The 18,522-nt window shown below is 29.6% G+C and overlaps 1 protein-coding gene and 1 long non-coding RNA gene across 2 annotated transcripts in view; both read right to left on the reverse strand.

Moving 5' to 3' along the window:
* LOC111698207 (uncharacterized) overlaps positions 1-18,522 on the reverse strand; it is a 56,058-nt gene that overhangs the window by 7,821 nt on the left and 29,715 nt on the right. The window contains exons 3-10 of the mRNA XM_023468480.1: positions 16,694-16,774; positions 16,314-16,384; positions 15,828-15,922; positions 11,212-11,319; positions 8,185-8,257; positions 7,293-7,399; positions 6,784-6,798; positions 412-475 (exon numbers count right to left, since the gene is read on the reverse strand). Coding sequence (XP_023324248.1) covers positions 412-475; positions 6,784-6,798; positions 7,293-7,399; positions 8,185-8,257; positions 11,212-11,319; positions 15,828-15,922; positions 16,314-16,384; positions 16,694-16,774 — 614 coding nt within the window. The remainder of the gene's footprint in view (positions 1-411; positions 476-6,783; positions 6,799-7,292; positions 7,400-8,184; positions 8,258-11,211; positions 11,320-15,827; positions 15,923-16,313; positions 16,385-16,693; positions 16,775-18,522) is intronic.
* LOC111698212 (uncharacterized) lies at positions 2,151-5,817 on the reverse strand. Its single transcript, XR_002764493.1, has 3 exons — positions 5,729-5,817; positions 4,667-4,734; positions 2,151-2,742 (listed from the first exon to the last, which is right to left on the reverse strand). It is a non-coding gene; the product is annotated as an uncharacterized LOC111698212 (long non-coding RNA).

The raw sequence follows: 18,522 nt of genomic DNA on the forward strand, positions 1-18,522 counted from the left end.
TAAAGGGTAGAGTTACATTACATCGTCTATACGCAATATCCTCTGTACTGAACTTCTGACCTAATAACTTTCCGACCTACTGCAATAAAGAACCTACGACAGCTGTTTTATTTTCTATTATTTGAGGTTTAGGTAAAGTAAAGACAATATCTGGGCCAAGCTCTGCAGTTACGGGGCCCATCGCCTCGGCTAGGACAAGCTAGGGGGCCGGGGGCTCCGGCCACAAATCCAACTTACAGTAGTAAAGTCACGTAAGTGTAATATAGTGGATCGTGCGTATGTCTGAAGTGGAGTAGAGCGGATATGCGTGTAGGTCGAAAGATACACTATTGACTTAAAGTTTACTTTAATTTACAAACATTCTACTTTCTCTGCAAGGAACTTTTTAAATCAAGAAATCCAAAATCTTTCCTTTGAGTTTTTTAGCTTTCTTTTTCTCCCAAGCTTTAGGGTACTTCGCTCGCCTTAAGGCTACCTGCAATTTGGGATGGTTTCAAATGTCGTCTTTGTTATAAACAAATTTTAAACATGGGTTTCTTACAAAAGTGCACGGCTTATGTTCACATCTAAAGAAAACACGCAAACCCATCCAAAAAATCAGGCAATCCAGGCATATGTGCAGGAAAATGTGCAAAAATATCATCAATCTTTATTCGTTACATTGATTTACATGTTGGTTGATCATATGTACAGTTGTACATGAGTGCACGTAAAGGAGTACAATTATAGGTACATAACTATCGGTACATTAAATGATGTTTAGAAAGTTATATATTTGTTTTTTCTTTTAATATTTAAACTTTGTGAATTTTGAAACAAAAACTTTAAAGAATATTAATCAATAATCCTAATCCATAGCTTTATTCAATCGTCAAATAAATTTGTTTTTAATTTGATTAATATTCTAAAAAGTTTCTGGTCTCATGGAAAAACCTTAAAATCTATATTTAGTTCAAGGGTAGCCAAGAAAAAAATTTTGGTTTAAAAATCCAAAAACAGAAGAATTTTAATTTAATTGTGAATGTTAAAACATCAAAATTACAAATGTAACTAAAAACAATGTTAGAAAATGATGCTTACTGGAAGCCAAGAGGGGTCAAGTTGGAATTTATGGAATTTATAGGAACTTTTTGAGCCGATTCAGGGAAGAACAGATTTTGAACTAAGGAATTCAATTTTTATAAAGATTTCAAAAATTAAAATTCAATTATTTTTTATAGTTTTAACATATATCTATCATAGCATATTTACTACACACGACTAGATTAGAATTAAGGAAATATTTTTTAATTTCCTATTTTTATATAGTATGTGCTCTTAAGAATATTGATTTGATTAGACATATTTTTGTTATTACTTATTTTTAATAATTTTCCTTTCCATTTTTAAATATTGGTTGGAAATTTACAAAACAATTATGTCTTTATTGAAAAAAATCGGAGAATATTAATTTTGTGTACATTAAGATTCAATAGTTGTGTTAGTGTATCTATTGCCGTTTGATTTTTTTTTGACGATAAAATATTTCTCTGAATTGTTAAAAAACCTAACATTTGGTTAGAAATATCGAATAATCGAGAGCATTTCAGACATTTCGTTAAAATTTGAGACCAGAATATTAGATATATTTCACACATTTTTAGCTGGACATATCTCAGTGTTAAGAAAAGTCATTAATAAAGTAACAAAATGTTTATAATAGTGAAGTGCTTTCGATCATTCGATTTAACAGATAAGGTACAAGAGATGTAAAGTTAATTATGTAAACATGGACATTGTATGATATTTAATAACCTTTAAAACATCATTTTCTTCAAAAATAACACAACCGGAGTTAAATCTTCGGAGCAATTTGAACATCTCTTGTATCTTCTGTTTAATATATGGTCGTCATTTTACTCCCAATTCTTTCCTAATCAGCAGCATCTAATTCTTCAACAACAGCATCTCCCTCCACAGCAGCCTCTCCATCATCCTCAGCAGCATCTTCATTTACTACTCCTCCATCTTCTTCATTTACAGCTTCATCATCATCTGCCGCATCTCCATTCTCAAGGGCTGGTTCAGAGTCACTGAGGAGCTCCAAGGCCGGTGCTGAGGGTGAGCGTGATGCAACGTTATTTTCTTCATTTTCCTTGTTCGCGGATTTCTTTTTTTTCAGTCGTCTTCGTCGGCCCTGGATAATATGTTAGCATAACTTTTAGATTTTGAGAGCGGTGCTTATTTACAGGTTCTCAAAATGTACACAATTATGAAAGACAAAAAGATATTTGAACATTTTTTAGATTTTTCTTTTTGTTTTTCGTTCTTGATACTATACAAACATACATAAATAGTGTTGTAAAAACATTGAAAGATATTTATAAAGTTAGAACAAATTACTGGTTTACGTGAGCCACGGTGGTTGTAATTTACACAATCTGTACAATCATTTCTTTAAGAGATAATTGTTAAACTTGACTTAGCACAATTTTGGCACTGTTTTGAAAGGTTCTAAGTAGAAATTAAGTATAAAGTTGAAAAATTGATATGAACTTTTTAAGGTTTAAGAAATTAGAATAAAAATTGGTGATCGTTAAACTGAAGAATACTGTGTTGGTTTTCTTCAGTTTAAGTGCAAAATTGTTCGCTAGATGAAGTTGCATGCAGTGCATAGAAAACTGATGTTTGATAGATAGATAGATAGCTAATGCTCGCAACCACTCAAATATCTCCCATCTCTGTCAAACGAGGCTCAGGAGTCTGAAAATAAAAAATATTGTATTTCTTCACTTTTACAAACATCCTTGTGGACTAAACTTTTGTGAGGTCATCTATACATGTATTTGTACATTTAGATAACCCATTCAAATATGTATATTAAGAAAACCCTTTCAAATTTGTACATTTAGATAACCCCTTCAAATTTTTACATCTAGATAACCCCTTCAAATTTTTACATCTAGATAACCCCTTCAAGTTTGTACATTTAGATAACCCTTCAAATATGTATATGTTTGTTAATTACGGATTTGGAGAAACTTTGCACATTTTAGCTGTTGTCCTAGTTTTCAAAGTTAAAATTAAGTAAAGTTTTTTAATTTAGTTAAAATTAAACAGTTTCGATATATCAGGGTTTAATTATCTAAATTTTGACTAAATAGTTTCCCGACCATTCCTTCAAGGACAGTTTAAATGTTTCCCAAGGACAGTTCAAATGTTTCCTAAGGACAGGTCAAATGTTTTCCAAGGACAGTTTAAATTTTTCCTAAGGACAGTTTAAATGTTTCCCAAGGACAGTTTAAATGTTTCCCAAGGACAGTTTAAATGTTTCCCAAGGACAGTTTAAATGTTTCCCAAGGACAGTTTAAATGTTTCCTCGTCAAGGACTATAATGTAAAGGTTAAAGCCTGAAATGAAGTAAATCTATAAAAGATTAATTTTTCTGAATTATTAACGAAGGAAAGACAAGCTTTGGCATTCCTGGCGCCGTAAATATAGACCTGTAAATTATTTAATAATCAGGGCTTTCAATAGGTTTTCAATTCATGATATATGGTTTCCTGAGGCCCTTTACTGAACTTCCTTTAGAAGTATTTCCGATTTAAAAAGTCAGTTTAACTTCCTTGAGGGATAATTTATTTCTCATATAAAGAGGTTCAGCGAATATTGACATTTATCCAAAATACCCTTTTCTACCTGAGAACTCAACTTTCCCTTCCTTTTATATAAGAATATATTTCATGTGACTATGCATGCAAAAATGTCAATGCCCGACTCACAACGATACCCTTGAAACTATAAACAGATATCAAATGTGGAAGCTACCGCTATTTTCTGACTTGAAAAGTGTTAATTTCTTTGAGCTTCTCCATTGGTTCTTATAAAACAAGAAATGCGCAAATCAAATTAGCAGAGAAATCGCTAACGGAAATAAACTGTTTAAAGAAACAAAAACATTGATATCTAATTCATACGTTATCAGACAACGATTTCAAGGGTAACGTAGTAAATCAAGCGATGCCATCTCTGCATAGAGGGTCACTTGAAATTACGCTTACGGTCACTTTAAAAAGTGTACTGTATTCTTGTAATGAATAAACACGGAACTTCTTTAAATAGAGAACAAATATCCCACCAAGAGTTTAAACTTTAGTTGAGCTTGTATGGGTGTATATCTTGTTTGTTTTTTTATCTAAGAAACGCCAAAACAGTTACACCGATAAGGCCCAAATTTTTTGAAAATCCACCAACAAAAAATTTAAAATCTGACCTTTTTTTTCAATTAAAGACATTTAAAGAAAATAAGCTCGGAATCAACACGATCTACTTTTTATAATTTCTATTCCCTTTTTTTTCATTCAATTAAATTGTAAAAATTTTTTCTTGAGACACATTTTTTTATTTAATTCTGTCTTTTTAAAGAACATGTGGAGCTCTTTCTATCCTTGCCTGTCCTTGGTTCTATTTCAAAGGTTAGAATTTTAATAATAAATCAGGGGCTTTCGTGACTCATGAGTTCCAACTTGCTTAAATCTAAATCATTATGATTTCCAGAAAAAAAACCGATTATTCTTTAATTTCACTTTTATGGTTTTGACAAAATTGCTTCAATGAAAAAACCTAAAACGAAAAATAAAAAAAAACAAAAATTTAGAATAACAAAATAAAAAAAGATAAAACTTACCAAAATAAATAAATAAAGTAAAATTAAGAGACTTGACCAACACTTTAATAACCGCTGCTCATAGGAGACTAAAATTATTATTTAAATAATCAATAATTGAGTTTTTTAAAATCTAATTCTGTAGAAGTTATCAACGTAATTTTGAGTGACCATAAAAATAGAAACATTTGAAAGATTTCATTGAAAGTTTCCAAAAAATTTTTACTCCTAATTCACAACACATCTATGGAAATCCACTATTTGCTTCCATGAAAATCCGCAAACGTGCAGTTTTAGAAAGTAATAAGGTTCTAAGGAAACGCCCGTTTTGTGTTGGTGCTGTTTAAATAAAGAGTCACTCAAAGTTAAATTGGTAATTCTTAAAAGTTTTTTTACTTCAGAGATTTTTTATTAATTATAATATTATTTTTATAAATTGTCAGTTTTATTTCGATATGCCAGCTGTATCTATTTTGATACCAAGGTCTGGACATTTGAATGTCAACTAACCAGTTTTTTAAAGATTTATTTTTAGACTTGAATAAGCTTTTTATATAGATTTTTGGGATTTTATTTCACATTGAAATAAATACTTTATAATGATTGATTTAAAATTTGTTCAATGATTTTTGTTCTTTGATGGTTGCAAATTCAATTGATTGCGGTAAAATTCATTGTGTTTTAATAAGTTCTTGATTGGGCCAAGTAATAACCTAAATTATTAATCATTGATGATTTATTTTATTAGTTTTTACCCTGCAATTGATTTATCTGTAAAAGTCAGCTGATTTATTTATTAATTGAGTAATTGATTGTTTGACTAATTAAATGGTTGACTAATTGCTTTAATGAGTTTTTAATTTGTTGACTTATATTGATCAGAAAAGTAATTAAATGGTTGACTAATTGATTTAATGAATTTTTAATTTGTTGACTTATATTGATCAGAAAACTAATTAAATGTTTGACTAATTGCTCTAATGGGTTTCCATTTCTTGACTATTTAATTGTTTGATTGGTTTTGACCACCTGATCAATTGTTAGATTATTTGATTATTTGATTGATTGATCGAATAAATATACCAGTTTTCTTGAAATCTGGTTGGAGTATGATGACTGATCTTGATTTTTAACTATTTTTTGGCTCATACGTCGTTCCACATAATCCAGCTAAATAAAAAATAAAAAAATCATAAAAAAATAAAAGTAAGTAAAAATAAGTGTTAAAAAAACTTTGAAAACAAGTAATAAATTAGATATAATAGGATCAAAATCATAAAAATAAAACCAAAAAAAAATTGTAAGGGATCATGACCGTTTTGTGAGTTGTACCTGGCAGCTTGATCCTACAGCTGACCCAGTCAAGCTGGCCGGCCCTGACCTAGCTGAGTTGGTCTCACTGCTCTGTCGAATATATTCCTTGTCGTCGAATATCTTCTTGTCTCCGCCTCCAGGTCGATGCTTGACATTAGCGAGGGATCCGATCCTGCTTCCGGTTTCAAACTTGATTTTCTCATTGTGAATCTATACAAGTGCAAACACGGCAGTCAGACAAAATGTTGCAAAGAAAGCTGGTGATGAAGAAATATAAAAAAAATTATAACTCCAGAACTTTTTTAGATGAAAATGATTATTAATGTTAATATAATGCTTGTCTTCAATACAAATGTTACATTTTTTAATATACATAGAAATAGGCTCTTTCCTATAAATAGCTGAATCATTGACACACGTTTTATTTGTTTATTCATGTAATTTTTAACACCAATGTCTTTATCTAAAAAGTTTAGAAGCAATAATATTTTTTTTATTTGTTATCTCTGCATTACTACTCTGAGCCACTCTACACTCTGAGAAAAATATTTTAAGAACTCCGCAACAAGAAATAGACATGCTTTAAACATTTCGTTCAGTTCTTATTTAAATATGTTCAGAGTGTTTGATAAAAATCTAGAATCGATTTGTTTTGTGAACTTGTGAAATATGTTAAAACAGCAATTAGGATCATTATTATGTCGTAAAAGCTTGCTTAATATACATTGTGAAATGCATAAATTAGAACAAATGCATTGGTGCATGTTGTTTTGTCAAACAAAAAATAGTGAATTGCATGCATAGTTTTCATGGGGTTTACTCACTCTAGCAGCTAGATCCTATATATTATAATATATATTAATCTTAAACTTTAAATAATTCCGTTCAAAACCCATAGGTTGGTTAAAGGGAGCATACACTTAATTTGAAGTGACCTCTATTCGCAACAGTACCTTTCAAACATTTTTCTCACCAACAATAGGGCAGATATTGCAGTCTTTGGTCATACTAAAACGTGTGGAATTCTACCAATTGCTATTTTTTATCTTTCTGCATAAATCAGTTTTAAATAGGAACATCCATAGAAAATAATAAATTTTCAGTTTGAAAATTCAAAATTTCAAAAATTTGCATGATATGAACCGGTACAAGGAATGACTGGTGTAGTGTTTACTTGTACCAGCCTGTCTATTGTACCCAGTATGTAGTTGATCCAGCGGTACTTTTCCTCAAACAAGGTTCAAATCTGATATGCAACTATTCAAATGGAGGGTCATCACTTCAAATTTCGTCTACACTCCCTTTAAAAGTATGCAAAGATGATAATATATACCTGAACTTTTCCACCCCCTGGTTTATGATTCAGATTGTTTTTAGATCCAACTTTACTTTCAGTATTCCAATCCAGTTTCCTACTCTCAATCTTTCGGGTTCCGCCACCTTAACAAAATAAAGTGAGAAAAAAAATGTTGTACCTCAAGACGATAGATAATGTATGTTTTAGTGTTATATGTAATGTATGTTTTAGTGTTATATGTAATGTATGTTTTAGTGTTNTTTTATTTTTCTTTAATAAATGTTATAGAATATTTGGGTTTTTCCTGATTTCTTTATTAGAATATTTTTTGACCTTTTTTAAAGGTCAACAAATATATGTTTTAGTATTATACGTAATGTATGTTTTAGTGTTATATGCAATATATGTTTTAGTGTTATATGCAATGTATGTTTTAGTGTTATATGTAATGTTTGTTTTAGTGTTATATGTAATGTTTGTTTTAGTGTTATATGTAATGACATGATTTTATGGCAAATAGATTTATAATTTATCATAATAAATCTAAAAATTAATGTATTAAAGTTCCGATGGAAAAGTAAAATGAATATGAAAATTAACAATAATGTAAATAAAAACAAACCCATAAAGAATAAATAACCCCTCCCCCCCTAAAAGTTAAAAATAACAGTGTCCGAATTTAATGAATTTAAACCAAATCACACTAAAACCGATTTCAATTGAGCACCGGTTTAAATTTAAACTCTCGAGTTTCCTTTTTGGGGTGTATATATTTACGTATATTACATTTAAAAAATCAGATAAAGAGAATGTAAAGAAATTACATGACATTTCTAAACAAAAATATTTTTTTCAACAAAACAGAGACTGGGTTTACGATACTGGGTTTCATGACGATACTCTATCTTAAGTTTCGGGCTCTGCTCACCTGGTTTATGAGAAGTGTTCCCTAAGGATCCAACTTTAGACTGAGCATTCCAACTTAGCTTCTTCTGTTCAATCTAAACATATTCAAAATGAATTAGAAATTTAATTGAAAAATAATCATATATTGAAACTGATTACTCTCCTCAAACTACATTATATTTTTGCAACCTGATGTCGTCAATTCTGCCAGATTGAGTTAAAGTATGAAAGATTGTAGGTAGCTTGGTAAAAGGATTATAAATTAGAGTATGGGACGAGTAAATAGTTCCAATATACATGCATACTTTAATTATCAAGGTACAAAAAGAGAAAAATCAGTTTCTTAAAGAACAGGTCATGCATATTATATATATATATATTATATTATATAACTGAAACCAAAACAACAAATATTTTGAATATTTTGTTCGGGGAGGGGGGATTAGATTTGCTGTTTTAAAACTTTTATGATCCCTTAAAACCCTGAGAGCTGCTATATCATTCTCCAACAAGGCTTGTGTTAAAACAATTTTGTTTATTTTTTAACAAAAAAAAAAGGATACTAAAAATATTGTTTTTATAATGTTATTCATTTATGCATAACAGTGCAATGTCAAAAGAAACATTTTGCATATTTTATTAAGGAGTGAGTTTTTGATCTATAGTTGGTACAAGTTTAATATTAACACCATAGATTAATAAAAATACAAATAGAACACTAAATGTCGTGGTTTTTTGTTCACAATAACCCTGAGGAGGAGACCCAAAGAAGCTTAGTGTTAACCGCGTTGAACTGCAAGACAGAGAGAACTATAGTTTCAGTAGAAGTAAATATTTCCATTTACTGATAGCGCTGATTAAAGCATTCGTAACTCTTATTGGATAATGAGATAGATAGAAAGATAGATGTTACCGCCATACTATTTCTATTGGTTCAGAATAGACAACAAACACATGACTGAACCCTGATAGGATCAGGCGCTAATGGACTCGGCATACACGAGTGAGAGAGAGCATGCTGTGCATAACTCCTTGGGGCTTCTGGGTCAGGGTTATTGTGAACGAAAAACCCCTAAATCTTGAAAAGACGACATCTAGTGTTCTATCTGTTATTTCAATTAATCCATGATTAACACATGCTAATAAAACTTGGTGTTGTAGAAGAATTGAATTGAAATAAATCTGCTGACAACCATTTTAATGGATTTTTGAACTATTTTGATGGATTTTTGTTGTGTTTTATGTTTTGTTTATAAAAGCTAGGCAATGATACTATTTTGATGGAAAACAATTGATTATATTCTTTTAAAATTTATAGATAAGATAGATAGAAATAGATTATAAAAAAAGTATGGCTTTAAAACTTAAAAAACTTTATTTTAAAAATATTTGTTTAATGTTTTTTAGATTAGAGAGATTTAGATATAAACTAAATAAGCAATTTTTAAAAAGTTTTAAAACCTTTTTCTAAAATTTTTTTTTGAATATTTACAGTTTGGTATCAATCTATCTTTCTTTCTATCTATCTATTTATGTGTATCTAAGCAACTATATATTCCTCTGCTGGGGAGAGACAAGAATCTCCGAAAATAAAATATTTTATCAAATATCAACACTGAAATTTAAAAAAAGCATAAACAATCATTATTTTCTAAATTTTAAAGCATAAAAAGACGTCGGCTTTATAACTTTATCCCATTAACATTTTTCTTTTTCAAACGGCGAATTTAAAAAAAAATACCACCATTAAAAATCCTAACTACAAAGTAAAAACATGCATGCAATACTCAGCCATTCAATTTAACATTATAGAAAAAAATTATCGAAAACCATTCCAATGAAATTGAATAAAATGAAAAAGATCCAATTTATGTTAGAACGTACAATGGATGGAATTCCCAAAAATAATTTGGAATGTAAAGTCGAAAATCCATCGCTTGTCGTCAATTACTGCAAAAACATAAAAGCAAAAAAAGTAATGACATTGAAACATGGGATGCAAGTGTACCAACTTTATACATATTTCCACACTGGAGATATAGCCACTCATTGTATATTCAACATGCGGTTCATTATCATATTAACCCTATCCCTGCTGGGGTACTCGAAAACCAGGATATGCTGGGCAAATTTGCAAAATTTATTTTTTGCAAAATCAAGTTCTTTTTAAAAAAAACCTTAAATAACCTGATGTGTAATTAAGAAAAGCAAAAAATGTGTAAAGGAATTGAGTCTTTGCCACAAACTCTGATTTTCTAATCACTATATCTTTGGAACCAAATGTTGTAGACCTTAAATATTTCAAACTATGAATTCTTTTAAATCAAATAATCTGAGTTTGAAATATCAAAGGTTTACAAGATCGGGTTCAAGAGATATTGGGGTTTAAACATTTGATTTTGTTCCAATTACTCAATTCCTTTCCTTTAACGTGTTGTATGCAAATAATTTACAATAAAAATTTCTTTGTAAAACTTGTGCAATCCGTTTCCTTATATCATAGACTTTCCAAAATCAAAATCTGACAACTGAAAGTGGATCAAAACAAAGATTTAATTTGTTACAAGAAAAAGTTGTCGTTCAAGCAGTAGGCCTGAGAACTCATTCAGTTTGTATAAAAGCCCGGTTTTAGTCTTTTTAAGTTATGTAAAAAAAATACAGGGGGTGGGGGTCAAATTGACCCCGCCAGGAATAGGGTTAATTGATCGATTAATTGATTGATTGATTGAAGAAAAAAATGTTGAATTAACAATCAAAATACTCGGTTTATACTTACATCCTGAAATTAAGATTTTTGTATACAAATATTTAAAACAAAAAGGAAAAATATTGTAATCCAAAAATTCTAAGAATAAAAATGATAATAATCCTGAAACCAAAACAACAAATATTTTGAATATTTTGTTCAAGAAATTCAGTTTGTTAATTAGTTTGATAAGATCTGTAACTACTTCTTAAAATTGTAAAAAAATAAATTGCATAGAAAGTTCTGTGCTACACATTCATTTATTTAATGAGGAAAAAAATAAATAAGCAATTAAAAAAAATAGAAAATTTTTAAATTTTCAAAAATATTTGAAAATGATAAAATAAAATTCCTTGCAGCCTTATTCCATTCCAGTTTCCTGGTTTCGATCTTGATCTGCCCTCCACCAGGCTGAAATTAAATTTGATAAATAAGTTTTTTCATAATTTTGAGCAAATTATTCGTAATTTTGAACAAACTGTTTGTAATTTTGAACAAAATATTCTTAATTTTGAGCTAATTATTTGTAATCTTGAACTTCTTGTTCGTAATTTTGTACGAAATATTTGTAATTTTGAACAAAAATATTCGCAATTTTGAACAAAATATTCGTAATTTTGAACAAAATATTCATATTTTTGAACAAATTGTTCATATTGTTCATAATTTAGAACATATTTTCCTAATTTATAACAAAATATTCCTAATTTTGAACAAAATATTCCTAATTTTGAACAAATTGTTCGTATTTTCGGTTTTGGCAGGTTTGATATTACATACAAAATGCTTTAACAGTTCGGCAGAAAGAACTGATAAAATTTTGCTTCGATGACATTATTTAAAATCCCTTTTTTAACAGGATTAGTTCTCATTTGCAACTACGCTGTACGCAATAATTTTGGCATTTTTTGCCATTTTGCCTTTTTTTGTTATAAACTGTTTTAATTTAATTTTGAACGAAACGAGTGGGTGTTAATACTTATATGTTCTTCACATAATTAAAATTAATGGTTCCAAGTTTGACAAAATTGCGACAACAAACCAGTAATTAGAGAGTCTGGAAGAGACAGTTTCTTAGTTTGTTTCTATTTTTCTTTTAACCTTATTTTTGGTGATTTTTTTACATAACTTTAAGATTGCCACAGATTTAAATTTTCTGGTTCCTAAACATTTGTAATCTAATGGTGTAAATCTTTTTCCAAAAATGTACGTTTCAGGCCATTATATTTAATTCTCAAAAAATAATATAATTTAATGTGTAATAAAAAGAATTTTGTTTGTTTTATAATTGTTTAATGTATTGTTTATTGGATTTTATGTCGGAAGCCTAAAACAAAACAATATTAACCCACCACAGAACATATTCAGGACTAGGGCCGCAACCCTTATATAACCTTTATACTGTCAACAAGAAAGGGTTCACACCTTTTGCTAATGGTGGATGTCAAAGTCAACTACAGTCAACAAGAATACATTGTTACTTTTGCTGAATCAATATGTATTTATAAGTTCAATTAATGCATTCCTGAAAATGTTTTGATTATTTGAGTGCTGACTAAGTATTTACTTATAAATCCACAATAAATGTATATTCAGTTGAGATTTCAATATGAATATAGTCAGTTTCAACAAATACCGATCAGAACAAAACTTTTAAAAATCATATTTTCAATTGGCTCATAATAATTTTCCATTGTGTTTTATTTTAAGCTGAACCATCATATATTATTATTTTGTATTTTATGTTTGAAAATAAATACTATAACTATAACTATAAAACTGATAATGAATTCTGCAATTAAAGGAAAACTAAAGAGTACAAAAGTAACAAGGTTCAATTCAGGCATTTTTATTGAAACGAATTTGCAACCTCGAAATTCCTCCCGAGAAAAAAACTTGCAAAATATGATTCCAAATCTTTTTTTAATCATCAGCTGTTCAGAAAAGGAAAAAGTTGCCCAGGTTACTCATAGTTTTTCCGACCGCCGTTTACCCGCACTTGGTCGTTATTTACGATTTTATCCCACTCAACTTAGAATCCTAAAACCACGCTAAGAACATTCCCATATCTTTCCCGAGTTCCCCAATCAAAATTTGAGGCAAATCGGTCTAAGGGTACCTGAGTTATGATCGGACAAACAAACAACCAAACAGAAGAATAACAAAAAAAGAATTTATTATTTTTTCGATATTTAAAAAAACCTTGGTGAGGGAACCATGAATCTGAAAAGTTGACTATAAGTCCCTTTAAACAATGACGAATTAGAAACTTCAAGTTTTGAATAGAACTTTATTACTCCTGTACCTTTCCCAGCAGGTTATCCAACTTCAGCTTTGTATTAAACAATATAGAAATGAATATATTTACTAAAAATAAAAGGTAAAAAACTTAATTGTTTTTTATAATTAATTGATCCTAGATGAGACCATTACTGAGTCTAAAATATGAATAGAATTACTTTAATGCATGAAAATATTATCGTCCATAAAGAGAACTTCACGTTTTTCAAAACAAAAAATATTAAATAAAATATCAAATAGCGAAAATATTTATTAATAGTGAAATAAAAACATTTCAGTTTTGACAATATGTATTTTTTATAAAATTATGGATCAAACAAATTTGACAAACTTTTAAAAATTAAAAGAATAAACTGTAAAATAATATTCCGTTATTGTCTTCGATGATTAATGACAACGTTTATGTAACACCTGAATTATGCTATTAGTCTATTAGTCATAAATATAAAAGTGACGTTATTACTTTGGAATTTCTCGTTTTTTCCCAAATAAATAATAATTTTAGTTCCCAGAAATGGCTGATGGCAAATTTTTTTTAATAGTTATAGTGAACAAATTAGGACATTTCTAGAATTTTCAAAAATTCGGTCCAAAAAAATCATAGCACAGCAAACCAAAAAATATGGCCAATTTCTTAGACGTTTTACCATAGGTAGAACCATAGTCACACTATGGTTACGCTTTACCAGAGCATTGTAGATAGATAGATACGACCTATAGCTGTACCTATGGTAACATAAATAAGAAATCGGCTTGTAGTGTTATACATAATTGATAAAAATATATCAATATGATAATGACATCATAGTTATATGTTTGCAAAGCGTCTAATTTATAAAGTATCCTGCTAGGCAACGAGTGTACAATGTACAAATCAATAAAGCTCATATTAAATTACCCATATAAAATAAACAATTTGGAATGTTGGAAAATATATAAATCAAATTTTAAAACCACATAAGGAATATAATGTTTTATGCATTTTTTAAACATTTTACTTTGAAAGTTTTGTGAAATATTTTTTGGCATTTAGAAAGAAAGGCTGGACAAATTAGTTAAAAAACACAATTAATGCATACATTTAAAGATCCTACTGTTACCCCCCTCCTGTTTCTTTGAAACTTAAATAGGTAATTAGGCATTTCGTAATTACACAATTTTTTAGTTAATTTGATTACCATGTTCCATTGCTTTCTCTAACGTTAACATGAAAAATGGTTTACTGTTTCCATTTAAACTTAAATTATTTAATTTGACTCAGGTAATTAAGTATTTTACTAAACCTTTTTACTAAGTTAAGAGTTTAAACTATATATGTTAACCCTTATTTTCTTGCATCCTGATGTTCCATAAGACTTTGATTTTTCCAATATCTTTGAGATTAAAATGTGAAAAATGTACGACGACATCAGAGATCAGAACTATGGTGTATAGGGTATCAGTATCCAATGCTTGATCCCTCAATTAAAATTAGGGTATCACTATACAACGAAATGACGAAGCTTTAGAGATCGAAACTTTTATGTGAATATTTTTAATCTTCAACGCTTGATCTCGAGATCAAATGCGCACTTTGAGGATCAATTAAAGATAGATCTGCAGGGTAATAATGGCTATCCCAGGATTTCAGAGCTGAAAACTTTAGAATGGTGGATATCAAGATCAATGTTTAAACTCCTGGTTTTACTAAACCCAAGATTATTTTAAAACGCATTCTATATCCAAGAAGAAAGAAGTTAAAAATTTAACCAATCAGCGTGTCATGTTAAGATGTACTCTTCAACTTTTGAAAAACCGGTTTTGATTTCTGGTGTTTATTGTGGCATATATCAATTGAACTATACATCAATTAAACGAACGTAGGTTTTGGATTAATGTTTTTACGTGTTCAAAATGACAATAGTCCTAAAATATGTTTTTTAATAATTTCATATCAACATGATTAAATTTATATTTGTTTAAATGCTCTAAAAGTCGGCTTGTGAACAGCTGACTTTAATTCAATCGGATATTAGTCCAATCGATATAGCATTGTTTCTGTAATTATTTGCAACTTTATACAGTAGAGATATCCCAAAAGAGGATTATAAGAAGAAAATCAAAAGTGTAAACATTGGATAATCAGATAAAGCGATCGTGATTAAGGATATCTCATTCTAAAGTTGTCAGCTCTGGTTAGAAAGGATTTTAAAGAAATAAGTTTCGAAATTTCGAATTTGTCCCAAGCAAACAGTTCCTTAAACCACTTAAATAGTTGGAAGAAAAAAATCAAAGTTAAATCTAGAATATAGTCTTTGCCACAAACTCTAATTTCTAATATCTATATCTGAGCAACCCAATAACTTAGTTATTTCAAACTATGAATTCTGAGGCTGAAAATAAAGAATTTGAGCCGCGGCTCAAACATGAGACAAGGTTCAAATATGGTTGAGCCGGCGCTCCGCTCAATTTGAACCGGTTTTTTGCGGATCAGCGAGTCGGTTTAATTTTCAATTAAATTCGGCCTCTGTTTCATCAACTAATCTAAGTATAATAAGCCAAAGGTTTACACCTTCAGGTTACAAAAATAAAGGCATTAGAATAAATGATTTTGTGGAAAAAACTCAGTGACTTGTTACCTTGTGATTGGTGTTCTGCAGGGATCCAACTTTGGACTGAACCTTTTTAAGATTTGGAGACGGGGTAAACCCAACCACCACCTTGTTCATCGGAACTAAAATAAACAGTTTTAAATTAATATTATCATAATTTAATTTTGTTCGAAGGGACTAATAGAAAAAAGAAACAATTCCAAGAAGATTCTAAACTATTCTTTGATATTATAAATTTTTTTGATTAGAACTAAAATAAACAATTTTAAATACTTATTATTATAAATAAATTGTGTTCGTATAGGGGCTAACAGAAAGTAAGAAATAACTCTGTAACATCCGATTTCAAAGATAAAAAAATTAGAGTTGGTGGCAAAAACTCCTTTCCTTTGTATCAATAGGCTTTTGAAAAGGTGATATGATTTCAAGCAAAAAGTGAATAAAAGTGACGATTTTATATAAAACATGAAGAAATCTACTAATTCATTCAACCAAGTTAATATTAAGATTTACCTTTTTTAGCCGAATCAGGAAGAGGGGGAGTGGCAAATGCCATAAAAGGAGGTTTAGGAACAGATTTACTTCTACAAAATAAAGGAAGATTACCAAACAAATTGCTTTGTAACCTGGTAAGGTCAATTAAGAATGATGAATGTAATGACAAAGGTATTAGTTATACTTCAAAGTTGGCCCGGTCTCAATAGAAAGATCAATGTAATGACAAAGGTACTAGTTATACTTCAAAGTTGGTCCGGTCTCAATAGTCTAAGTACACTTTTAAAACATGTATAGTGATGCTTCATTAAATAAATAAAAATCGAAAATAATCAGTTTTTTTGGTTAAAAATATAATTTTGTTTGGGACAAACAAAATTATAGAAAAAAAACTATACCTGGGCATTCTCCTGTGGTCCAAAGGGTTCAAGTCACGTGACCTTTTCTGAGGTGATTCTGTCGGGGACTTTTTAGGGATCCTAGAGAAACACAAGATATTTAGGGGCTTTTTAGGGATCCTAGAGAAACAAAAAATATTTAGGGGCTTTAGGGATCCTAGGCAAACTATATTTTTGGATCCTAGAGAAAAACAAGATATTTAAGAAAATTTAGGGATTTTAGAGAAAAACATATTTAAAAAACATATTTTGGAAGTTTTTAAGGATTTAAAAAAAATAAGATAGTGTGGAACGTTTAAGGGGTCAAGCGAAAAGCAAAATATTTATTAACGTTTTAGGGATTCTAGCAAAAAGCAAGATATTTAGGAACTTTTTAAGGATTCTGGAGAAAAGACAAGGTTTATAGGACATTTTTAGGGATCCTAGAAAATTCCTAAAGACGGAGGGGGGGTCTGGAAATATAATAGTCAATCAAGGCCTTTAATTCAAAGTATTTAAGAATTTAAGTTCATGCGGATATTTACGACCTTTTTGAGACCGTAGATAAACAATTATTTAGAATCTTATTGATCGAGGGTTTTAGAATATGAAATATTAGTTTTATATTATATTTTTTAATTTCTAGAATACGCTGTTAAAAATACATAAAATTTTGTTAAAAATGACGAAGAGAATATTCCGGATTTGTAATCCGGAAGAACAAACTGTTAGGGGGGCCTCAATTTAATGGATTATTAATTTTAAAAAAGGATTAACTGTTAATAATAAATAATCCAGTTTGTGACTTTCTTCTTTAATTATTCATACATGCACTGGACCCAAGGTTAGATTACGTTCTCATCAAACATTTTATATATTTTGTAGATTCACCAAAAAGAGAAATTATCTTAAAACTGAGGTTTAATTCTCCCACTACGGTTAAACCTTGATAATTGTTTCACCCTCTACTAAGTTTTCCGTGTGTACTGCAGTGGTTTGCAGTACATGGACCGGAGATATAGTAGAGTTTAGTGGAGAGTAGTATTGGTGAAGCTTACATTCATTCTAAACTGTTCTGGTTCTCAGTCACAAGTTTAGTGAATAACAGTTCTATTCTTAGTTTAAATATTGTTCTAATCTTATCCTTTATCTTGAAAGTACCATATTGTGTACTGCATTTTGTATCATGCAATTTTATTTATCTATTCAACACAACATAATATACACACAAACACATTCACACATTTTTAACAAAACAACACAATTAAAAACATTTACCAGTCTAAAGTTAATGCATTTACTCGTACCGGCGGGTCTAGTCTACCCACTACCCAGTGTTTGATGTACAAAATGCAGACTCGTTGGATTAACGTGGCTAACAACATTTCCCCACAAAAAAAATGAACATCAAATTTTAATTTTTTTTCAAATTAATATGCCCCAGCTTCGCTGCAATTATGAGAAATTTAATGATAATTGTCCTTTTTTCTTTTTAAGTTTGGCTCAATATTTAGAGTGCAGCTTTTTAACCTCACAAATTCTGGTCAAACAAAATCTATTTATCACATCCAATTTAAAAAAAACCAATTCACCAGGTCCAATTCCTAAAAGAAACCCATGAAACCTAATTCACCAAACTCCATTTCTAAAACAAACCCAAGAAACTAACCAATTCCTAAAACAAAACCATGAAACCCAATTTAAAAAACCTAATTTAAAAAGTTTGGTTCAAGGTTCAGTACACTTTTAAAACTTTAGATTAAAAAAACCAATACAAAAGTTTGCAATATCATGCATAAGGGTGTCTCTAGCCAAAGTTCTGAACGAAGCGAGCCCAATTGTTAGTTAAC

The sequence above is a fragment of the Eurytemora carolleeae genome, unplaced genomic scaffold (genome assembly GCF_000591075.1).
Source record: "Eurytemora carolleeae unplaced genomic scaffold, Eaff_2.0 scaffold312, whole genome shotgun sequence".
NCBI lineage: Eukaryota > Metazoa > Arthropoda > Copepoda > Calanoida > Temoridae > Eurytemora > Eurytemora carolleeae.